The 24353-nt window shown below is 38.0% G+C and overlaps 3 protein-coding genes across 6 annotated transcripts in view; 2 read left to right on the top strand and 1 right to left on the bottom strand.

The window, feature by feature from the left end:
• Positions 1-2024, bottom strand: part of tdrd12 (tudor domain containing 12) — a 30578-nt gene extending 28554 nt beyond the window's left edge. For 3 of the 4 annotated variants that reach the window (XM_044124043.1, XM_044124045.1, XM_044124046.1), the window contains exons 1-3: positions 1664-2024; positions 1342-1384; positions 61-225 (exon numbers count right to left, since the gene is read on the bottom strand). In XM_044124043.1, the coding sequence (XP_043979978.1) occupies positions 61-225; positions 1342-1365 (189 nt within the window). In that variant the 5' untranslated portion in view covers positions 1366-1384; positions 1664-2024. Of the gene's footprint in view, positions 1-60; positions 226-1341; positions 1602-1663 lie in introns of those variants that run through there. The other variant, XM_044124044.1, reaches the window with a different exon arrangement.
• Positions 2025-3450: 1426 nt separating this feature from the next.
• faap24 (FA core complex associated protein 24) lies at positions 3451-6160 on the top strand. The gene is made up of 4 exons (XM_044124047.1): positions 3451-3643; positions 4965-5107; positions 5191-5346; positions 5779-6160. Exons 1-4 carry the CDS (start codon positions 3541-3543, stop codon positions 6028-6030), a joined length of 654 nt encoding a protein of 217 aa, XP_043979982.1. The 5' UTR covers positions 3451-3540; the 3' UTR covers positions 6031-6160.
• Positions 6161-9536: 3376 nt separating this feature from the next.
• On the top strand, positions 9537-24305 carry slc7a10b (solute carrier family 7 member 10b). The gene is made up of 11 exons (XM_044124041.1): positions 9537-9770; positions 14554-14758; positions 15681-15832; positions 17297-17422; positions 17508-17661; positions 18081-18204; positions 18483-18586; positions 18669-18765; positions 20176-20325; positions 21145-21322; positions 21407-24305. Exons 1-11 carry the CDS (start codon positions 9554-9556, stop codon positions 21535-21537), a joined length of 1638 nt encoding a protein of 545 aa, XP_043979976.1. The 5' UTR covers positions 9537-9553; the 3' UTR covers positions 21538-24305.
• The last annotated feature ends 48 nt before the right edge of the window (positions 24306-24353 follow it).

Genomic DNA, 24353 nt, shown 5'->3' with positions numbered 1-24353 from the left:
ATACCCAAATCATAGCCAGCTCTAAATGTATCTGACAACAAACTGTTAAGGTTTCAATACCTGTCCTTCCTCTAACGAAGTGGGTTTCAGTTGATGCGGATCTTTAGTGACATCTTGGTAGAAAAGGTTCATCTGAGCCTGGAGAGTAGTGTAATGTTCTGTGGTCTCCACACTGCCATCGGCACCGCAAACAACCCGACCCCAGAGGCATGATGGATTCTCAACCTTTAGAGGTCAGGAGAAACGAACACACAAATCATCTTTCAAACTCATACTTACATACTTCAGGTGACCACAAGCTCTGTTAAATTGATAAATGCTGGAAGAGAAGCGGTTCACTGTTGATGGAACAGTATATTAGGCAAAGAAAAGAATCAATACAGTTAATTTAAATTCTATTTATTTACATACTGCCAAATCACAACAAATATCTCTAAACATTTTACAAAAAAAGTCTAAGTGGAGAAGACCTACAGCTGAAAGCAGATGTTTAAACACACCAAAAGGAGGAAACATTTTTCACTGTCTCAAGTTAAATCAGACCAACAAAAAAATGTATAAATAAAAATTCTCTTGTTCTACATCAGTAAGAAATTCCAAAATTATTTCTACGTGCTAGATGCCACAATAATGAAAGATTGTGTCAAATTTATTTGTCAATGTCTTTGATACAGAATGCTTACCATCTTTATAAACAATAAGGGAAAGCTCAGATGATGAGGGTGTGGCTTTGAAAACTTCTGATAGGCTAACTAACACATTAGGGTTAATTGGAGGCACATTTGTGGATGCATTTTAAGGCCTCAGCTGGAACACACTGCTTTCTGTCACAATGGAGAAGCCAAAAGACAGCCAAAATATCAGGCAGAGAACTGTAAGCTCCAGTCTTCAAAGCTGACCAAACCTATGCCAGTTCTGTCAGGAGGAATGGGCCAGAATTCCTACAAGCTATTGTGAGAAGTTTGAGGAAGGAAACCCAAAACCTCTGACCCAAGCCATACAAAGGCAATGTTACCATACTCAGGAAATTTATGTAAACAAATATGGTGGGCCACTGCTACTGTTGGTTTTATACCAAAGAAGCTCTAAAAGTCTTGAGTCTTCACAAATCATAAAATTGATTTTCTGTAATTTGCCATAAATGTAGAGTACTTCTGTGGTATTCCAATGATTTTTATAAATGTAGCCTAGTCCTTTAAAAAGAGTAAAACTTGCCTTTTCTGAGATACACAAGTTTAATAAAGGGTTAAAAAAAGAGAAAGAAAATCAAGCGCCAAAAACGGCAGCTGCGTATCTGACGCATACTTCAGTACTTCAGTGTCGTGACAGAATGTTTCTTACCTTCAAAATGAATATTTCCAACATTTTGTGAATGAACCGGAAGCTGGGAAACAAGAAAACATAAGCAGCAAGTGTTGAAGTTTATCTGAGACGGAATAAAAGCCACACTCTGACCGTGCCTAACTTGTCAGCTAGCTGTACTTGTTAGCTAAGCTAGCTGACTTTAAGCAAATGGGGTAACACTAATTTACAATAAAATACAGCTCAGACATCCTTAACACACCAACTAATGTCCTTGTAAAGCACATTTTAACATCACTAAAATCACATTCTCTGTTGTTCGTCGGGTTATTTATGGCTTACTCAATGCAGCAAAACATACCTTTCTCAGAGGGTCACCAATTACCGCTGACTGATTCAAAGAAAGGTGGCAGCTATTCTCACACTGTCCGCTAGAGGTAGTGGTATTTTTTTTTTTTCCAAATTGAATTATTTCAGCTGTGTCTTTAGACTTGAGAAGTGAGGGTAAGCTATGTTAAAATTCGGTGGGTCTGTCAGATTTCCGCGCCACTAGATATAAGAAGTTAAAACTTTAAAACAGGTGTTACGTTTTCCCATCAGATACTGGTCCTGTCCGAATACTCGCACTTGCACCTTTATTCCGCCTTTGGCCGTTTCTCAATATGCGTACTCGGGTACTTGGGAAACGTCATCAACAGTGGCCAAAGTATTGTTCCATTTCTAAGTACGCATCAAGGCAAGAACGCTCAACATAACCAGATGTATTCTTGCTCCGCCCATTTTATCAAGGACGCATCCTTGAGCAAGTACACTGAGAGGACCCCTCGCTGCAGCAAACAGAAAGGGGCGGGGACGGACCACTGTCAGTCTCATACCTTATTTGGAAATGGGACCATTGCACTCCGGAAGTGAAGGGGGCGCTATTTCCTATATTATCCATGGTCTCCCGTTTTTATTTTCCTTTGAAATTTGTGATATATCTTCATCTTTAGGAAGGCGTTTCACTCTCATCATGTGTTTGAACTTCTCTCTTTTATTTACTTCAACGCAGCTCACAGTTCTTAAATTCTGTAGCTTTCTGTGTACTTCTAAATCTGCTCTTTCGTTGCATCTTTTTGGGTCTACTACTGCCTCCAGTGGCGTGGAGGTGGTAACAAAACTAATATAATTTACTAAATTAGAATACCACAAAGTCTTATTATTTGGTAATAATTCTGGTATTAGTGGCACCGTAAAAGATAAATTATAAAACACCATATTTTTTCATTTTCTTAATGAAAAATATTATTGTAGAGCTTATTAAATGACATAAACAAGACCTTTTATATATTATAACTAACACCTATATATTTCCATCAATTGTAGGAGGAATAAATGAAATGAGACATGAAAAGCAACATGATCATCTATGATAAAAATACCATGTACAATGTATACATAAGAAACTTAATTGAGCAAAACAACAAACAAATTAATTAGGTTGAGAGATTTTTTTGTTGGTCGAGTCTTATACAGAAGAAAAATAAGATAAAACTATTTAGTCTATTGGGGTGGAAGTATTCCTGCGACTCTAAAACTATAAAACAAAACACATTCATAGAATCACAATATCAACAATTTGGACATCGAGTAAAACACTTAGCATGCTACATGTAAATGTTATTTAGTTTGGTTAAAAATCATTATTGCACAATTAATAAATTACTTGTAATCAATGTTCTTAGGCACCAGAGGGAAACAGTAATGCCTTCATGAGCTTCCTACAATTCAAAATAACATGTTCCACTCTCTCATCTTCCCCGCAGTCACAGTCTTTTGGCTGTGCTTAGGATCAGGTTGTTGTCTGTGCACCATCAGTCACTCCACCTCGTTCCTGTAGGCAGACTCATCGCCCCCTGAAATGAATAAAAATAAATAAATATAATATGCTTCTTTGGTCTGAATAATTTCCTTGTTTGGAACTGACAGAGAATAGACTGGGACAGGCTGCGATTCAAATCAGGTAGAATTTCGCACAAGACCTGGACTTTCTTGCTATGAGGCAGGAATAACATGTTGGCCTAAGGGATTTTCAACTGTTTCCCATTCCATTCCAATAGATGGCGCTAATGCACCTGTACATTGGCTATCAACATCAACTAAAAAAGAAGAAGAAAAAACATTCTTTGGGGATGAGAGGTGGTTGAAAATCATCTGAAGAGTTGTCAGGATGACAACATTTAGTCAGTGTTTAGCAATATGGATCCCAAAGCAGCTGTCTTGGTGAATTCGGATCTTCCGTACGGACACATTCTTTGCCATGAAAAGTGGAGGACTTCGTCTCTTCTTCAGGGCTTAAAAGGTTCAAAGCTTTTTCCCCACTTCTGTAACTTTTAGCGCCGAGCACTGAATATCAGACATCACGAAGAGCCAGTACACAGTTTAAGAACAGAACAGCATGACATCTATATTTGATTCTCCTAGATGTTTAATGACAAGACAGTGAGAAATGTGCAGGTTTCAAAGGCTTTAGGAGAAAACACATTCTCTCCAAAACAAGCATGGCTTATTAAGTTTGTGAACTTCTAGACTGTCCTTTTGACAGATGAGAGCGAAGTAAATTTACCGAAAGTAAAGTTTAAATGAACTGGCAGCATTTTGTTTTCTGCTCTGACCTACGACTTATTGACAGTATATTCCTTTTTTTCAGTACTCCACGTTTAATATTTATTTAATTTTTACGTAGTGTTTTTGTGTTACTGCTGTTCATGCTTCCTCTAACTTTTGACATTTGTTGATCGTTCTTATCTTGTATCAGATTTTCAATCAATTAGTGTTTTTATGGGGGCACAGAACAAAAGAATGAACGAAAACGGGGAAATATTTAATCGTTTAGTAAAAGGGTCAGAGAGCCACTTGCAGGTTCTGGAGCATCAGGTTTCAGACCCTTGGTCTAGCAGATGAAAACTGATCCTCAATACAGCTGAACCTAAAAGTGTAAGAACTTAATTTCTAATTCATTGTTAAAATAAAACTGTGAAAGTAAAAAAAAAAATTAAATGGCTCCAAAGGACCAGTTAGTTGCAATTTCTGTGCCAGCTGTCCAGTCCTTTCTCTAGACCACAGGTGTCAAACTGCATTCCTCGAGGGCCACTGCCCTGCAACTTTTAGATGTGCCTCTGCTGCACCACACCTGAATAATTAGGTCATTAAGGCTCTGGAGAACTTATCTACACAAGGAGGAGGTAATTAAGCCATTTCATTCCTGTGGCACATTTAAAAACTGCAGGACAGTGGCCCTTGAGGACTGAAGTTTGACACCCCTGCTCTAGACCAACAAAGTCTATGGTTCAGGAGTGACTTAACACAACAAATGCAACTGTTATAATCCATGTCCTGGTTATGTCTGTGTGTAGTTGCTCTTTAAGCTCTTACTGAAGCTGCGGTCCACACCTTGTGAGTTTTCCCAGTGGTTGTTTTGGCCATGACATATGCTGTTAGCCATAATTGACAAATTACATAGAACTTGAAAGAAATAGATTTAAAATCAATCATTGTGTATGTAGTAACTCTAAATCATGACTTCTACTGGTGAACTGACCGATGTAGGTTACTGTGTATCAGTTTGAACTCCTGCCATCTTTTCGCATCCCAACGCTAACCTTGCTGAACTTCTTCTGCAGATGGAGGTGTGAAAATCCTCTTTGAAAAGGAGCTGGGTGTCGCCGATTTCCATCTTCCCAGCAAAACGAAGCTTCTTTATGTGTCAGAGTGTGACATCATAGCAGGAAATGGCTACAAAAGGAAGCTGGTTCGATTCAGAAACGTAGGTGATGCCAGTGAGCTGTGTGACAGTATAGTTTTTATGCAAAGCTTCTCACTGGTCTGCACTGTTCTTGTGTCTTTCAGGCCAGTAGCAGCTTTCAGGAGCTGGTATTAGTGGAGAGGACACGGCTCAGTGAGCAATACTTCTCTGCTTTGCAGAGATTTGTTGTGTTTGACTTAGGTTTGTCTCTGCTCCCAGTTAGTGGGCAAACAGAAGCCTCACAGCTCATTAGTCAGATTGTAAGTATCTAATAGTGATCTGGATCACAAACCTACAGCCATGTTTCTTTCTTTGTCCATAGCATATTTTACCTATGTCACAAATAGATAACTTTGGTCTGTTAGTCAGGTCGTCATAGATCCTCAGTCTGTGTCTTCTGGAGTTTCTCACAGAGCAGATCAGACTAAATTGTGCTAAATGCACTGGAAAAATCAAAGAACGTGATTTGATAAGATAAAACCAGTCTTTATTTAAAGCTGTAAATTGTTCATAATTTCCTTGTGAAATACTTACATGTGTAGTATGTGGGTGTTTTTTTTTTGTTGTTTTTTTTTTAAAGCTCTCTTTTGCTGTGTTTACATGATGTCCTGTGCTACAGTGTTCCTGTAAAGTGTCTGAGTTTTTAGCGAAGCGCTTTACAAATAAAATGTATTATTATCATTTATCTTTAGGTTCACGGGGAGGGCAGAGAGAATCCTTTTAGGCGGAAGACTTCAGGTCGGCTGTTGGACTCATTGACCCTGACTCTGGTCCAGCAGATCCCTGGGGTTGGCAGGGTCAAAGCTTTGACTCTGATGCAGAATTTTCCCAGTCTCAAGAAAATCTCCAATGCATCTCCTGCTGAGCTAGAGGCCGTTGTGGGCGAGGGGAGCGCCCAGCAGATTCACAGCTTCTTCCATGTAAACCTTCTTACTGGAACATAAAGACCGACATGTTGAGTCAGTGTTCATTGGGCCGTTATAGAAATTATATGAAGATGCAATGCATCTCATTGTGTAGACTTCAATAAATCTTTTTGTTACTAATAAAAAAATTTAACCACAACTGTGATCAAATGTGTGGAATGACTGTACAATGATCTCTTATGAAGTCATTTTTAGTTTTGGTGATGCCAGTAGTTTGGGTTTACAGCTAATAACTCAGGATTGAAATAACAAAGCTCACTTTGACCATGTTAAATACTTGGCTTTGAAGTTTATACATGAATTCACTGAAAATAGCTAAAGTTGTGCTGCTGCATAAGACTGGGGACAGACACCACTACACAAGTTACTTTACTTCCAAAGTCCTCCCCAATACTACAAAAACTATTCAATAATAAGATAAATTCTTAGAAAAATTTTAATTACTTTCTGAACAAAACTGATTCTTTTCAACATTGGTTACTTGGCTAGAATTGGATGATTGTTTGATGGTCGATCCACTGTAAATTGTCGACCTCAACCAAAAATCAACCATTCTGACTGTAATTCAACGTTGAATTACCATCACGTGTTATCTGAGTTGATTCCCAGTGTGATAATCACTGACAAAATGAGCTGGAAACCTAAAACATGTACAAAATAAACTGAAGGAGCATCTCAGTTACATCCTGAACCACAAACCACTTCACATAGGCACATACAGAATTTATTGTCATTCAACTGCACATTTAAAGAAATTTTATTGCGAGGCTCCAATAATAAGTAATAAAAGTATGTGTGAGTATATATATATATATATATATATATATATATGAAGAATATATGATGTACTCTATTAAGGAACACTATTAATTACAAATTAGTTGTTCTTTAAATCTTTTGTGTCTGTCATTTGTACACCACATGTTTGACAGTACAGACATGACTGCTGCTTTTGTAATCTCAGCAAAGATAACAATACCTTTCAACCACTTCAACATCAACAGAGCAAATGTTCAGGATGGCGATGTACGAGGTTTTAAGTGTGCTTTCTTTGACCATTGCAATGACATATTACTGAAATTCACTGAAGACGCAGGAGAAGGTGGACAACAGTGGTCCAAAGCGTGAGATCCTTACCCTTTTGATGAACTGTTTAAGAACACACAGAATATTTGAGGGACCGGTTGAAGGGAAATTTATCACGTTTGCCAGTGCAGCCATTGATGTCGGTAAGAGAGATATTTCAGAATTTGCTCACAAGAATGTGCCATCTGTTGGTGAATGTGGGATTAAGATGACCAAAATCTATACAGCTCCCAGGCAAAGATGATGAATATTTTCTTGCTGGGAGGATGATTACCTCGTCGATCATTCATGGACGTACCAGCACCTCACAGGATCAACAACTGACACCGAAGGTAAGATTGACGATGTCACCGACAATACCATGAGAGCTTGAGGTTGAATGGCATTATTGACGAAACTTTACAAAAATTTAAAGTGTCAACTGTGTGTTGCTCGATAGCTTAATTTATCACTGAAACCATTTGTATTTTGTGTTTAGAAGACAATTCTATTGTGCAGGATAAATCAGATATTTACTAAATGGGGAATATTATGTATTTCTAAGGCACATAGTGTCATGTTATTGTACAATGTGGTACCTATGTTACGATCAGTTGTTATGAAAATGTTATATATATCAATTATGACTTAAAAGAAATTTGACTTCATAATTTAACATCTAGAAATTGGGCCTTTTCTTGCTTTCAGCACATCATCACATTGCCCCTATGGGTGCAGCTCCAAACAGGAGCTTTTTAGCCATAGACTTGGTAAAACCAAAACATTTTTTTAATGGTCAGCATGGAAGATTAAAGGATTTCTAAAACATTCACAGCGGAATCAAGGCATCACTCCAGCTATGTTTTCAATGAGGGAATAACATTATAACATGATGTAAAGCTAAAAAAAAAAAAAACAGTGAGCAGAAACCAAAATATTGAACTCCCACTGAACTGTGATTTTGAGAAGAAGATCAAGTGTTCCTGTTCACTGCTATCTGGTGCCTTAATATGCCTACATTTGTGGTTTAACCACTTCATCTGGTGTGTCCTTTTTCCTTGTTCAGTGAGAGAAATCTAATCTCTCCTGGACTTTAACGAGTGCATCGAAGTCAGGTTGAATGTCTGAAGTGGAGATGTGAAGCACAGCTGACAGAAGATCATCAGTGAGGGAGGATCTATATCTGGATTTTGACAATTTCATCACTGAAAATGTTTGTTCGCAAATGTAGGTAGAGCCAAAGAGAACAACCATCTTCTGAACATGTTTCCTAATGCTTGGAAAGTTCTCCGCTGAGAGGAGAGTAGAAATCCAGCACTGTCTTAAAGTTCTCGGCCAGTTCTGCATCAGACTGCAGGTCAATCAGTTCCAGCAGAGCTTCATGCATCATCCACACTGAAGGTAAAGGGAGAGGAAATCATGTGCATTTCAGCCTCCATTGTTCTGAGATCCTCAAAGCGCCTTTAGCTTTTTGGTCTAGGAGTGATAACATTTAATTTTTACAGCTAAAAACAATTTTTAAAACATAATATAAATAATTTTGTAATTGACAGGCCCCGTTTTTTGTCTATTTCTATGAACAAAAAATATACACGGCGCCTCTGGCTGCAGAGCTGGATCAACGTTGAAGCACAACAACTTATAACTTCAGTTCCGAGGGCCGTAGAAAAACATGGCTTTAAAGGGACAATGAAGGGTGTTCACAATCACAAGGTGTTTTCACTTAGTTGCTCACTTATTTCCTTATTTTCCTTTGTCTGCAGGTAGCCATGTCCTGCATTGGTATTCTCGGTTGTCCGTTCAAAAGACAGGATACTGAAATCAACTGGTAATTGAAAATTATTAAAACAGGACAAGTAGGATTAGTAAGCGTGCTTCTTAATCCTATTTAAGACATGATTGACATGAACGTTTTAAATTGTTGCCTAAATTTATTCTGTTTAGTTGCAACTGTTTTTTTTTCTATTTTGATTCTCTCATGTAGGGAATAAAATGCAAATGAAGGAATAAAAATGCAACTCGGATTAACCATTAAAAGGGCACATGGCACAGAAATGGACATAATGCCATTCAGTTTCCAATTTTCTAGCTAAAAACTGTAGTTAATTCATAGAGAAAAGAGCTTTTAGAGAAAATCTTAAATGTTGACTTGAGGTGCACATTTTAGCCCTGTGTTTAGGTGTGACATGATGATGAAAGTGATTTTTGTCGCCAGGAACTTTGTCAGAGCTTTCTAAGTGCTCTTGGTGAAAAGTTCTCCCTTTTAAGGTTCCTTCACAGTTCCCTTGTGAACATGACGGTTCCGGTCCAGTACCTTGACTGTCCCTGAAAACTGGATGCGCCTGGAAGGTGCCTCGGCTTTGGGACGGGTCCCCCCGGGGTTCCTGAACGTATCATGGTGGGTTCTGGGTATTTAACATTCTACCCTGGAGAACGGCCTGTCGTTGCGCAAGCGCGGCTCTTTGAACGTGCATGAATGAGGAGTGAGGAAAGCTCAGGAGCTCTGGGAGTACTGGGACCGAGGCGAACTCAGACCGGATCAGACATGGAAGGACAGAACTGCAACAACATCTGCTCCCGGACGCATAAACCCGCTACGGACTCCAAGAAGAAGAAAAAGAAAAAGGAAATCCCGGAGAGGGTGACTTTGAAGAAGGAGATCGGGCTGCTGAGTGCCTGCACAATCATCATAGGTGAGGCAGGAAAACAAGCTGCGTGCTCAGCTCCTCTTCTTACTTTATCACTGCAGAAGTTTTTACGTTTTCCTCACGCTTTTGTTTGGTTCTAACGCTTTTTACCAGGCCTGAAGGGCTGACGTGTACCATATAAGGCCTGTGTGTCAGTGCTGTGGTTTTAACTCATTCCACAGAGGAGTCTAGTCTGTGACACTGACATTACTAGAACCCTTTATTGCACCTCGATTGTTTTTGCTTCAAGTTACAATTTGATGAGGATTGACAAAACAATTTTGGCCTTGACAGTGAAGTGGGAAGGAACTTTTTAATCTAATCTTTTTAATTTAGCTTTTTAGGGGTTTTTTTCCCCACACTTAAATTTTTCCCAGTATGAAAATGCCGCAAAATAAAAACAACAAACTCTAGCCCTGACATTCACTGTATAATTTGAATTTCTGCTCATTTTTCTCTGATGTTCGACATTATCAAGTGCTACTGTCTGCATTCCCATCATGTGAAATCTCCCTTTTGCATGAAAAATGAAGGGCTCCCAAATTTGGAAGGTCTTATGTTTTTGATGTTCTATTATACAAGTAATAAAACAATAGAGTTGATCTATTTTCAACCCTAAAAAAGCGGTTTGGAGACAGATCTGAGAGGAGAGGCAGCAAGCAATCCTGTATCTTATTGTTCGCCTGTCAACTTTGCTTCAGACTGATGACTCTCATGGTGGTTCTGATGTTCTGGAGGCTGAATCTGAACTCTGCTGCCAGATTTGGAGTCTGAAATTTATATTTATATTATTTATAAACTTCAGGTTTTTTTCATCAGTTTATAACCTTTAGTAAATATTTTAAATGTGAAGACTGATTAATGCTTTTGCTGCTGAAAAGCTTATTTAAAAAATTTAGATTCTGTTATAACAATAAACTCCAGTTCCAGGAGAACAAAAGTCTTTTTTCTTTCAAGTCTTTTAGTTCAAATCTATTATAACTGTATTTTATAAGAATTTTCTTCTGCTCAAATTAAATGCAACCAAATATTATGGCGTACCAAAATATTACAAACACTCCACTATTGTTGATCTTTAATTCCTAATACAGAAATATATTTTTTTTATTTCCAAAGTAGAGTGTAATTATAGTACAGTGCTTAAAAAAAAGATAAATAAATGAAAATCTTACCATCTGAGCGTCAGATGTTTTCAAAACATTAAGCAGTCGGGAAACCCCTTTATTTCTACTTGTTCATAATTCCCATTGATAACCTTTTATTTCTGTTCTTTGTTTAAAACTATTCAGTTTTTTTTAACATTCTGTTCAACACTTACCGTAAATTTAATCAAGTTTACGCTGTGTTTGAAAGTAACCAATCTTAAATTTTAAAAACCATTTTTGGCTTAGAAAGTTCTCTACTTTCCCAGTTGCTGTATTTCAGTGACATAATGTTGACTGGAGTTTCCTTCACAGTTTCTCAATCTATGGCTTGTGGACCCTTAGAGTTTAGCTGGCAGTGGTCCTTCTGTTCAGGACTCTGAATTAACAGGAACCACTGAAAAAGTTTCTGTGATATTGAGCATAAAAACCTCTATATAAGTCATTCTTGTCTGCAGTGGCAGTGTGTGTGTGACAACTGTGTGTTTGTGTGTGTAACTTATCTTATTGTCTCTTTTCACTTCTTTTTGCTGCTGGTGTCGCTGCAGCGTAATCCTCCCCCCTTTCTTTCCTCCGGCCCCCCATCAGTCCAACTGGTTCTGGTGTTGGTTCTTTGGGTTTTCCCAGACCGACCCTCTTCCAGTGTCCATGTTGCCCTCAGATGAAATAGGCACCAAGCAGTTCAGTGTGGAGCCTTCTTCTCTCACAGCTCTGAAGCAGGTTTATCTTTTCCTTCTCCATGCTGATATTAGACAGCAGATCAACAGAGGTCATTCACAGGAGACCAGACAGTGAATGGAAAGGTTTCATCAGTTCTCTGGGGTCAAAGATCAGCAGACATCTTCATGATTCTCTGGATCTTCTCCATCACTTTCATCAGCTGGTGGTGTGGGAGGAGAGAGATCACCTGGTCCATGATGGGAGGACAGGGTGGAGGAGTTCAGGTCAGAGGTTAGATGCCCTGAGGCAGTAAGGCTCAGTCAGGGTCGATTATGGTATTATTATTATTTTATTATTATTATTATATATTTTTTGCAGTAGTAGTTACTTAGCTAGTTAGTAGTTTGGTTAAAGTTAGGATTAGTAATAAACTAGTCATTTGCTAGGACAAGAGTAAGTGACTAAAATGGATGGAAATCAATACAAAGTGCTGATATAGAAACATATAAACTTGTGTGTTTGACAGAAAAAGAAAAAGGATTATAAAATGAAAAACAAAAAAAATAAACTTCACCTTTCCGATCATGTAATCATTGTTTATATGAGAACATGGTGAGTTTATTTTTCTCCTATATTACAGCTGTAATGTAACTATTGTGCAGGTACATTGACACGATGATGCTAAAAACGATATACTGTGCAGCTCTAATTTATAAAGTATCGTTTGTTTAAAGTTGCATTTCACATTTGCACTAATGATTCTGAATCTGTCCATCATAGTGTCATGAACAGCACCGTTGGCTTGCAGTTAACAATATTAGAATACTATTTTGATGACATGAGGCAGTCACTTCCCACCTCTCCAGACCAGAGTGTGTGTTTTATGTCTGCTTATGTAAGAGCAGTGTGTGCCACTTGGCTGCCTTCTGCTGCGCTACTGGTAGTGCTGTAGCCTGAATTTGTATGACCTACCGGCACTCTTCTGTGCATACTGAGAATTTATTGAGGAGTGTCCTGATTAATAGCCCCTACATTCCTTCCTAACACCTAGTGTGAGTGTTGCTTAGGAAATTCCCACAGTCATGGAAAACTCCTTCAAATGATAATGACTGATGTAAATTGTGAAGCAGTTTGGTCAAGTTTTTGTTAGAATAAATTTGACTTTGACGACAAACAAATCCACTTAGAATTACCATGTGTGCTGAACCACATGACAGGCTTTTGGACAAACATCCATAAATTGATTTATGCTAAACATTATATCCACGTGGCTCTAAAGTCACAGTAAAAAACACACACAGTTCTAAGGTTTTAGTGTATATATGACTTGGTTTCCACCAGGTTCAAATTTTTCACAGTAAATCTTTTAAACTTTACTGTTCACCGAAGGGCTTTTGTGCATGTTGGTCAAAACAAATGAACAAAACAATAACAATACCACTAGAATTTTTTTTATATTTTCTCCTGTGACAAGCACAAAATTCAATGTGTTTTATTGGGTTTTTAAGGGATAAATAAACATTATTTAATACTTGATTGTGACTTTAAATTTCATTACAATTATATAGCACCAATTGACAACATATATCTTCTTGAGGCATGTTCCAAAAAATATAATTTCAATTCAGTCACACATGAGGAAGGAAGGGAACAAGTATAGTTTAATACCAGCCTAGTAAAACTAGACCCTTCTCCTGCACTACTTGCTTCATACAGAGGAAGTGAGATTTCTTTTTTTTTAGCAGGGCTGCACAGGAAGGCAATTTAATTTAGCTTTTTATAGCATCTGCTGAGGCAGTGCCAACTTGTCATTCAATTCCAAATGAAACAAGTTTAAAACCAAGTCAAAGGGGGATAAATAATCGAATTTGAAAAAACTACATTCTTATTAACTGAGCAAAAAACATAATGAATGTGTTTTATTTAACATAAAATCCATCCATCCATTTTCTGTATACCTTTGTCACTACTGGGGTCCGGAGGGCTGCTGGTGCTGGTGCCTATCCAACGAACGTTTCGGGGAGAGGCGGGTACATCCTGGACAGGTCACCAGTCTGTCACAGTTTAACATAAAATCTCTATCATAAACTATTTTAACAGTTAAAGATGTGATAACTAGCTTCATGCTGACTTTTAGAAATCTGGCTGGATCAGTAGGATTATGTTAGCAAAAGCCAGTTTGCTCATTGTGAGTAAACTGGCTTTTAAAAATGGACCAATTCCCTGAATTACTGAAGAGAAGAGCCAGGAATCACATTTCATTCAGGTTTAAACTCACTCCTCCTGTCCTTGGACTTTTGTCTATGAAAACTTAGAGACCCAAGTAAACTTGACATATTATGATTTTACCACTTTCATGTTACACCATAATTTGATTAAGCGTCTGTTTTTTTGTTTTTGTTTACCATCGTCCAGCTCCATTTTGTTGCTTGCTGTAACCACCAGGGGGTCAAGTGCAGATGATCTGGGATGTGTGACTGATATGAGCAGAGCTGCATGCTCATTTATTGTGGCGTGTATTGATCTTGTTACAGTCTAATGAACTTATGCACCTTATTTTCTTTCTTTCCTCAGCAGGGTAAATGACCTCCACCTATAGACTATAGGTCATTTTATAGCACACATTCACATTTGGTTTTCTTTGTGCTGTATGTATTGCGAGTTTATTAAACATGACACAGAAGCCTGAGCCCAACTAGGTCACGATAACAATTAAAAAATGTTTGGCCTTTTTGGGGTCAGGCCATAGATCTGTAATTGGGAGGCACTGACTATAAATATGGTGTCTCACTGTTTCAATCCCATCATATTTCTGTTTTAAACATAATAGAAAAAAATGCTTTTCAAAAACAGCTATTTTCATCAGTACCATCTTTTGACTTGGCATTAACATGTGAGGTTGAACTTGATAAAGAGATCCAAGATTGCACAGGACGGTCTGGAAAACGAAGCCCTTTGGGTTACATTGACTTTCTTCTTCTCCCCAGGAAACATCATTGGCTCTGGGATTTTTATTTCTCCAAAGGGCGTCCTGGAGCACTCTGGTTCAGTGGGTTTGGCTCTGATTGTGTGGACACTGGGAGGCTGTGTTGCTGCTCTAGGCTCCATGTGCTACGCTGAGTTGGGTGTCACCATTCCCAAATCTGGCGGTGACTACTCCTATGTGACAGAGATATTTGGTGGGCTGACAGGGTGAGTACAAGCTTTCCTTCACTTCACACTGCAGTCAAGAAAGTTAATTTATCATAAAGGTTTTCTGTTAGACCTTTACATACTACTTTCAAAATGTAGTTTTTAAGAGAAATGTACTTTGCACTTTATAACAAATTTGGTGATGTCATGATTTGTGGTTTTGTAGTTCAGACCCAGAAGCAGAGAGGTGAGGCAGCAGCTTAGTATGATGATTTAATGAAGGAACAAACACAAATCCAGGCAGCACAGAAGAGCAGTGGCAAAAGCTCTGAATCTGGTAGCAACTGGTAAATCACTTAAACAACTGACACAAGACAAATGTCAGCAGACAGTAGACACAACAAAAGACAGAATAGACAAGGACCTGACAGAGAACAAGAGACACAGGTGGGTATAAATACACAGGAGGTAATCAAGGGAATTAGACACAGCTGGGATCAATCAAGGGTCGACAGGACAACACAGAGACTCAACTGACACAGAATCCTAAATAGACACACAGAAAACTCAAATCCTTACAGGTGACAACTTTGACTTCTTGCTTGAACTTCAAATAATTCCCCAAAAACAGTATGTCTTATGTCTTACTTCGTTATTGATTAATATTGACTGGTATAAAACCCAATGAGAAAAATGTTTTTTAGTAAAGTTTGATTCGATCAAGGATTTTGGGACGACCTTTGCAATTTCTCCTTTTAATGTGTAGACCTAAAACAAAAAAAAAAAACATCTGTTTTGGAAATTCAGTGCTTCAAGCTGATATACTGGTCAATGTTGATCCGAGCAATTAGTTTGCTTTTTGAGGATATAGAAACCAATACAGAAAATGTGTTTTTGTGTAGAAATTCCATTAAAGTTCTCCTTTTCTTTTGGTGAGTTTTTAATTTTGTCCCATGTCACCAGGGTTTCCTGTCTCTTTCAGGTTTCTGTTGTTGTGGAGCGCAGTCCTCATCATGTACCCAACAACCCTTGCTGTTATTGCCCTTACTTTCTCCAGCTATGTGCTGCAGCCTGTCTTCCAAAATTGTGCTCCTCCATACATGGCAACACGACTTTTATCTGCAACGTGTCTTTGTGAGTGTTTTTACCTTAAGATTTTCAGTTCATTCTCATGTATTGGTGAATCAAGACACCTGGTGTTGGGAGTTTCAGACTGGAATAGAGGAAACTTGGGATTGATCAAATGTTGAGATATACTGACTAGTTCTGTAACGCTGTTGATGCTGGTAAAAAAAACTTGATATATTTTGTTGCCGACAAGTTGGGAGTACACTTCCAACATTATTTCATTAATTAATTTACTTAATTATTTGTATCCATTGCAATTGCTTCGTTTGTTTTTGCCCTTTGAGATCAAAAGATATATAGGGCACTATAAATAGAATATATTATTATTACTGAAGAATTGACATTTTGCTAGGATCTTGTTTTTTAGGATTTTAGGATTCAGCTGAATTAAAATATTTCACTAAGCTTTAAAGATTAATCATTTACCGGTGTCCTGGTCGAACATCTCCAGGCTCGCTTGTCATTTGTTGTCCTCGTGCAGCAGATCTACTAAACTCAACCGCGATCTGGATCACACCCCCTCTCTGAGCCTCATATCCACCAGAACTCCCTATGAGAGATCTTACTTTTGAAATAGTACTAACATATCTTCCTGAGTTGTAAACTTTATACTCTTGAAGTGTGGCAAAGGGGACTCGTGTTTTGTTACTTCTTCCTTTAATGTAAATAGTTTGGTTGTATGGTGCTGATGGGTTTCTTTTCACTGTGAAAAGCAAGGCCACCATGAGCGGGAGCTGGGCAGCGCTGCTGGCTGTGATGGACGTGGTGAAGCAGTCATGCCTTCCCTTGTTCTGCTGTTTCCCACATTCCTGCCGTCAGTAGCAACTGGCTTTAGCTCCTGCTGCCCATTGCACCAGTGCAATGGAACCACATCCTGGATCTGATAACATTCAAAAACACTCCAAATAGTTGTTGTGCAGCATTTTAATAACTGCTCGTGATTACCTGACATGGATGTTTAGGGAAACATCCATGTCAGGTAATATTGACAGAAAGCAGACACACAAAAATGTGAGAAGATCTTGATGTGAAATCTTTGTGCACTGGCAGCTGTAAATAATTTATTCTGTAATCCAAGAAGCACTTTACACTAGAGTCACATTCACCCATTCACACTGACAAACACTCACACATTTATACACTGATCATTAGGTCACTTGGGGTTAAGTGCCTTGCCCAGGGGCATATCAACATGCGGCAGGAGGAAGCTGAAATAGAACCTACAGCCTTCTCATCATAGACCACTACTCTACCCACAGAGCCACAGTCACCCAACAGTAACTAGACTTGAATGTCAGTCACTTGAAAATATAATACAAAGTACAAAATATTGGAACCTATTTTGTGGAAAGACTAAATGTCTTTCAACTCTCAAACATGTAAAAGAAGAAGGTTAAATTCTAAAGTATTTTGCTTGTAATAAAGACCAATTTTCTCACCTCTCAAAGTACCGATAACTTTGTCTTTCAGTATTGCTGACCTGGGTGAACTGCTCCAGTGTCCGTATGGCCACCAGAATCCAGGATGTTTTCACAGTGGGAAAACTTATGGCTTTGTGTCTAATCATTGTTGTGGGTCTGGTACAAATCTTCAATGGTACATCTTTCACAATGGACACCCTTCTACTGCATCCATGTAATTTAAAACTCCAAATAAAAAATGTTGGTGGTTTTTTTCATAGGAAACTATGAAGCACTGACTACTAAGGTGGCCTTTTCCATGGACAGGACGCCGTCCGTTGGACAGATTGCTCTGGCATTCCTGCAGGCCTCCTTTGCCTTCAGTGGGTGGAACTTTCTCAATTACGTTACTGAAGAGGTGGTTGACCCCAGACGGTGAATATCTGCCATTACATTGTACATTGTAGAATGTTCTCTTATTAGGCTTTCCTTCTTACACTGGTTGTTAGAAGATATTTGACCTTTTATGAACATTTATATAAATCTCTTAAATAGAAAGAATAGAATGTAGGAAGATATGTAATGTTGTTGATTCCAGTTTACTGTTTATCTTATAGCAGTCTAGCTAAATTCCTAATTAATGCAAATATTTGGTTTATTTATTCTATTCTTCTGATGGAATGGCTTAGTGGCAGTAAATTTCAATGTCATGTTTAAATAATAATAATATGATAGCATTTCTCAGATACAACAATCATTTTCATTTACTTTCTGTCTTTTTATCGAAAAAGATTTGTACTAATACATTGTTTTTTCATTCACTCTACCGCTCTGTATGACGTAAACTTGGTAAGGAATCTACCTCGCGCCATCTACATCTCCATTCCTCTGGTGACGTTTGTGTACACGCTCACCAACATCGCCTACTTTTCTTCCATGTCTCCCGAGGAGCTGCTGTCCTCCAATGCTGTGGCTGTTGTGAGTAATATCATGGACTGAAAAACCCCATTTGTGTATTTATACAAACTATAAAACATTTTTTCATCTCAGCTAACTTTGACGACAAATAGCATAAATAAAGATTCCTTCAGAATTTTTTGGTTTTCTTCATCAAGTTAAATCGAATTTGAGGTCTGTGCTTATAAATATGGCTGCCTCCACAACTTAATTCTGTGATACTCACATCAACCCTCCTGATCCCACTCAGTCATTGCTTCTGCTCTCCAGGAATTGCTGACTGTTGTTTCTCTACTCAGACATTTGGTGAGAAACTGCTTGGAGCCTTTGCTATCATTATGCCCATCTCAGTGGCTCTGTCCACCTTTGGGGGAATCAATGGCTACCTGTTCACCTCTTCAAGGTACAAATGACAACATTTCCTGCCTCATCTAACTTTTGGTGCACCGTAAGCCCAGCTGCTGATGGCCTGTATGACTTGGCAGGTTGTGTTTCTCAGGAGCCAGAGAGGGACATCTTCCCAGCCTGCTAGCTATGATTCACTACAAGAAATGTACGCCCATCCCAGCCCTCCTGGTTTGCGTATGTATAGTAACACAGTCACATCATGGGTTTCCTTTCATGTGTCTAAAATCTGCACTTTGAATGAGCAGTCTGTGTTTTGTTTGAAAGCAGCTGGACTTAAAGGCATCTATTAACATGCACTAGCCACCTTTTTAGGTAGACCTTGTAAACATTACACAGCTGCTGCAGGTTCAAACCTCTTGTTCAGTCAAGTTAAATAAGCCAGTTTAAGATGATATGACCTCTATGACATGTCACATTATCCTGATGGAGGTGAGGTCACGATCAGAAAATGGGTGGACTGTGTTGAGGGTTCAGCAGCAACACTCTGTGATGATTACAGTAAGTAATTCTCAGATTCAACAATGGGCCCCAACAGCCTGAACTGTTGAGACAAGGCAGGATGGAGCCACGCTTCCAAGGTTATCACTCAATTTATTAATCTGGCCGAGCAGTTATTCTTTTCAGTGATGGCCACTACTTACTAAAAGCCCACATTCTTCTCAGCAACACATTATTTGTCCACACCACTGGAACTCATTTGATATATTTTTTCTTTTTTGGACCATTCTTGGTCACCGTCTTCAATAACTCTCTGAAGAATCTGAGTTAATGAGCTACAACAACATTTAATTTTCCTTTGGGGTTAATAAAGTATTTTTGAACTGAATTTGAACTATAATGTTTCCTTACTTCCACCAACTGAACTAGAGTGTGGACAGTAAATGAATAGGAATTTTTTTAATGACAAATAATGTCACTAAATGTTTTTAAAGCAGTTCTTACTGATTTTGAGAAGGAATCTGGTGGCTGTAAATGTTTTAACTGAGGAATCTTTTAACTCATTTATGACTGCGTTAACATTTCTGTTTTGCTGTGAATGTTCTGTAACCTCTGTGTGTTGCTGTCAGTCTTGGCCAGGATTCTCTGGTAAAAGAGATTTTTGATCTCATTGGGATTTTCCTGGTGAAATAAAATACTTAAATAATATTAAGTTATTTAGTTTAACTAAATTTTCTCTATTAGATTTGTATTTTTGAAAAATAAAATGATTCTGCCCTGTATGTTTAAGATGTTACACCATTTTAAAACACCTGATTCTGAGGAATTATCAGCTAAAGCTTAGTAATTACCCATCAATTGAAATTAGGTTTGCTGAAGCAGGGAAGAATCTAAGACATACAAGGCTATGTGGCTTGAGGAACAGGGTTGTAAAACACATTCTGCTTTTTGTTGAGGTTTTCCATCTGAATGTTCTTTTGTTTTACATATTTCTTACTTACTGGCTAATTCATGATGTTTTAAATAAGACCATCTTTTGGGTATTGTTTTGAAAAGGGTTAAAGAACAATGTGTTGTGAGGTGCTTTAGGTCAGTAAGTAAATTGCTCCTCATCAAATCATCCTGTCATGGTTGTTTTTTTGACAGTGTGCTGCCACTATTGTTATACTGTGCATCGGAGAAACCCACAACCTGATCAACTACGTCTCCTTTATCAACTATCTGTCATACGGTGTCACCATCGCAGGTCTGCTGTGGTACCGCTGGAAGAAACCTAACTTATATCGGCCTATTAAGGTACAATCAACAAACTGAATAAGTTAGTGCAGGATAAATCTCTTCGCTAAAGTCTGCCTGTGAGTTTGAAGTTATGCCGGAAATTGCCTGAGCTGTAAATATCCTCCTCCTCTGCTAAGAGAGAAGAGCTGAGCCGAATGAGGCGGCTGCTAATGTTAATTCAACGCAGACTGGATGGCTTTGTTCACTTCCTCCTCTGCCATCGCCAAAACTAAAGGAAAATCATTATCATTGTTCTCAACTTCTCTTTCTATTCCCTGATTGACCAGGTTGAAATTCTTCCATAGAAATTCCCTTCAATGGGAGAAAGCCCAGACTGAGCAGTGAAGTTAGATGAGAATTGAGAGAAATTGCATAGAAAGTCAATAGCCAGGCAAGGATTGGTTGCTGTAATACCAATGTAGATTTTTCTGTTAATTATTAAGAAGAGTATAAATTGTCTATGTTACTTCTCTGGTTATGAATAAAATCAGAGAAAGTTTTTGTTGTTAGATTTAAGTGATACCCCTTTTATTTTCTTATTATTCTTTGGGAGATGCCTGTGCCAATTCCAGAGAAAAGGTTATTTGTCTATTTCAAAGAAATGTAAATATAAATCTGCCAGGGGTATAAATGATTTTACGTTTAACTGAATGACATGCAGTGATATAACAGGCTGTTTTGACCTAATCATTACATACATTTAAAAAAAGGGTAACTTTTAATTCATAAACTTTTGCTCAAAAAGCTAGATCAGGGCCTACCTCACCTAACAGTTCCACGGCCAACTATCTGCTGTGATGTAGTCTTTAAACTAATTTTCCTGGTGTTCTCTCCCAGGTAAACCTGCTTGTCCCCGTGTCCTACCTTATGTTCTGGGCTTTGCTGCTGGGATTTAGCCTGTACTCAGAGCCAGTCGTTTGTGGTGTTGGTTTGGTCATCATGCTTACCGGTGTTCCTGTCTATTTTCTGGGTGTGCACTGGAAAGAAAAACCAAAGTGTATCGACAGTTTTATTGGTGAGTTTGTAAAAACTGAGACATTTTGATTATTGCTCTTATTAATGTAACTAATTCAAAACTCTGTCCCCTGTTTCTCTCCAGCACGGGCTACATCTGTGGGCCAGAAGTTGTGTTTTGTGGTCTTTCCTCAGATTGACCCTATTGAGATTGCCAGTCCTTCAGAATGGACTGATCGGTCATCCGGCAGAAAAAGTTTCTCTGGCAGATTGTAAAGGTTCCCTTTCTGAACATGTGAAGATTTTTGTCCTGGCTCCTATTTTTAAATTGCTGTTGTTTATGTGGAGGCATTCTTTACTACAATGAAAGTCTCCAGTCTGATTTCTGATCCTGATAAATCAGCTTTTCATCTAATATTCAAGTGGACATGCCTGCTGTTCTGTTTGATGTGTGAATTTTTACATTTCATGTATTGTCTTTTGAGGATCAACGTGTAAAAATCTAATGGCTTTTGTTACCCTTTCATTCTTCTACAGAACCCTGATTGACTGACATTAGGTAATCATGTCTTTTAGTTCTATTTAGGATTTTGTTGTGCTCTAAAGTTTTGATCAACCAGATCAAAACCAATTAAAAGTAAAAAAAAAAAATGAGGCACCGTTTATTTTTGAAAACAATTAAAACTCCACAAAAATGTGCTTTGTCTCTCCCCCTCCATTCCTCTGCTACCTGACCCCTTTGTTAATGTGTTTTATAAAAATTACCACATACTGTAAAATACCCTTTCCCCCTCACACACACACTTTCTGTTGATGTTTATGTTTCAGATCATCAGGCAAATCTGAACATCAAACAAAGCCTCAGTAAACGCTAATATATATATATATAACTCTAAACACTGATTTTGCCCTTCTTCTTGTTGGCACCAACTGAAATCAAGCCCTTGTGGTAGCTGTCGATATTATTTTTGTATTGATATGGACAAAATGTTGAGGCCTGTATACTTTTGCAACCTTAGTTTTCTTCTTTGTTAACCACTATGTTAATTGAGGATTTAACAAGGAGGGGAATTACATTTTTTAACAAAGGTTTGGAAAGCTTTTTCCCTCAATAAATAAAGTCCTGATATAAGAGTTTTTTTGTTTTTACTTAGTTTATCTTTATCTGACATTAAAATGTGCTCAATGAGCCAAACGGTAAGGTTTTACAAAAGACCTTACCGTTTGGCTATAAAAAAACAAAACATAAGAATTGTGTTGCAGGTAACACTCACATTACAATGCTTTTTCATAGCATTGAAACGTGAGCTTCTGGTTTTGTCAAGCAAGACAGATCTACTGCAGCCTGACAGATATCTCACTGATACAGCAGCAACACCGTAATCCAAATTAGCAGAAGCCAAGTTGGGACTGAAAGCCCTTTGTAGTACATTTGGTGCTGGAGGACGTTCATTCCTGTTCATGTTGCCACATCTTTGGCCTGGACTGAAATATTTCAAAGACTACAGAACAATGTGGTATTTTGTATAGTTCTCAAGAGTTTAATAATCATAATACTGTAAATATTCAGTCACTTGGCACCTTTGATCAATCTCACCTTGAATTCACTCCAGACTGGCTTAGACTAACTTTAGGGAGAACATAGCTTTGACATCCAACTGCTGTCGCTTGACCCAGGCAGGAAAACATGTACAGGTTTCACTTTCTCGAAAATGCCAATAGAATTACTCTCAGGGAGAGCGTGAATGAAGCTGGATTTTGGTCAGATGTTATGGATAACTTTTTGCTTGTCTTTTGGTTACATATTTGGCAGTTCTTCAAAAATAATTTCAGAACCTAGAGCAATTTTCAGACTTGTGAATTGCAGTTTTAACTTTGCAACTCGGTATTTCAGCTTAGTGAATCTGAAATATTTGAAAGACTTGTATCTTGTCATGTAGTTGTCAGTTAAACTGTTGATCAGTTATTAACTATAGTTTTTCCCAACAGTTTAGTTTTTGTTGTTGTTGTTGTTTTAATTAACATGTCAATGAACTTACTCACATGTTAAAACGTTGTGCAAATGGTATGAAATAGCATACTGGTTTTTAATATTTTTACAAATGAAATCTAAGCTGTGTAGCCTACATTTACATTTAGCCCTTCTGAGTCATACTTAAAAACTATTTTGGAATGTTGACTTGCTGCAGTTTAACTCCTTACAATTCCTGGAATTGTAAAGACGTCTGGTAGAATTTTACCCGGGTTAGACAAAACTTATTCACGAAGCACCTTAGGTCTTATGAGGGCTCCTGATGTGACTAATTGTTAGGGGGAGTGAGGAGGACTTCGTCAGCATAATGCCTTCAAACTCATATGTCCCTCTGGGATTTCTGTGTTCATAGTTTATATGCGGTTTGCTTTCTGCAACACATTGTGGCCAAAAAGCTAATTGATTTTGGCACCTTCCACATGTTTATTGTGTCCCTTAGCTTGAGGTTAACTGCAAACATGACTCATTATGGCAGTCTTTCTTGTTTGTTTAAGAATTGTTTTTGGCACTACACTAGTAGGGATCTTAATTCTAAAAGATGTTTGTATAAAAAAATGTACGTCATAAAAGCCATGTAATCTTTTCCAGGTTTTAGCATTTTTTTTTCAACCAGGCTTCAGGTGGTTAAAGTTGCACGATGGCCTAATTGTCATTATTTATTCAACAAAGTAAAATTCAATCAAAATGGAAAGTGTAAAAGTAGTGCGCACCCAACCCACTTTGCAGCCTCTTTCTGACAATAAGTCTGTCATATTGTTATGGAAGTCTTAGCCTGCCCTTCTTTCCAACATTGCTTCACTCCATTCATTCCTTCATGCACTGTTCCCGTATACACCACAGCAACTCAGTCAGCTCGGGGTCTGGTTTATTCTATGATTGATTGATTTCTCCCTCTCTTTTAATTCTCTGCTTTGTCATTGCAGTTATTTGTGTATTTTTCTTTAACTTTACTTAATTTACTCAGATCTAAACTTTTAGAGGTGTTATGTCTGTCCCTCATTTTGTAATCTCTAAACACTTTGTTTTACATGTGAATGTACGAAAAGTGTTCTATGAATAA

This window comes from Gambusia affinis, linkage group LG08 (assembly GCF_019740435.1).
Source record: "Gambusia affinis linkage group LG08, SWU_Gaff_1.0, whole genome shotgun sequence".
Classification (NCBI taxonomy): domain Eukaryota; kingdom Metazoa; phylum Chordata; class Actinopteri; order Cyprinodontiformes; family Poeciliidae; genus Gambusia; species Gambusia affinis.
The sequence above is the reverse complement of the archived record's forward strand: the minus strand, read 5'-3'. Positions and strand labels throughout refer to the sequence as shown.

Coding starts and splice junctions, on each gene's coding strand:
- faap24 (XM_044124047.1), top strand. CDS start 3,541: ATGGATCCCAAAGCAGCTGTCTTGGTGAATTCGGATCTTCCGTACGGA. Junction 5,108..5,190: donor AGCTGGTTCGATTCAGAAAC/GTAGGTGATGCC, acceptor TGTGTCTTTCAG/GCCAGTAGCAGCTTTCAGGA. Junction 5,347..5,778: donor CACAGCTCATTAGTCAGATT/GTAAGTATCTAA, acceptor ATTTATCTTTAG/GTTCACGGGGAGGGCAGAGA.
- slc7a10b (XM_044124041.1), top strand. CDS start 9,554: ATGAGGAGTGAGGAAAGCTCAGGAGCTCTGGGAGTACTGGGACCGAGG. Junction 17,423..17,507: donor TCTGGTACAAATCTTCAATG/GTACATCTTTCA, acceptor TTTTTTTCATAG/GAAACTATGAAGCACTGACT. Junction 20,326..21,144: donor ACTTATATCGGCCTATTAAG/GTACAATCAACA, acceptor GTTCTCTCCCAG/GTAAACCTGCTTGTCCCCGT.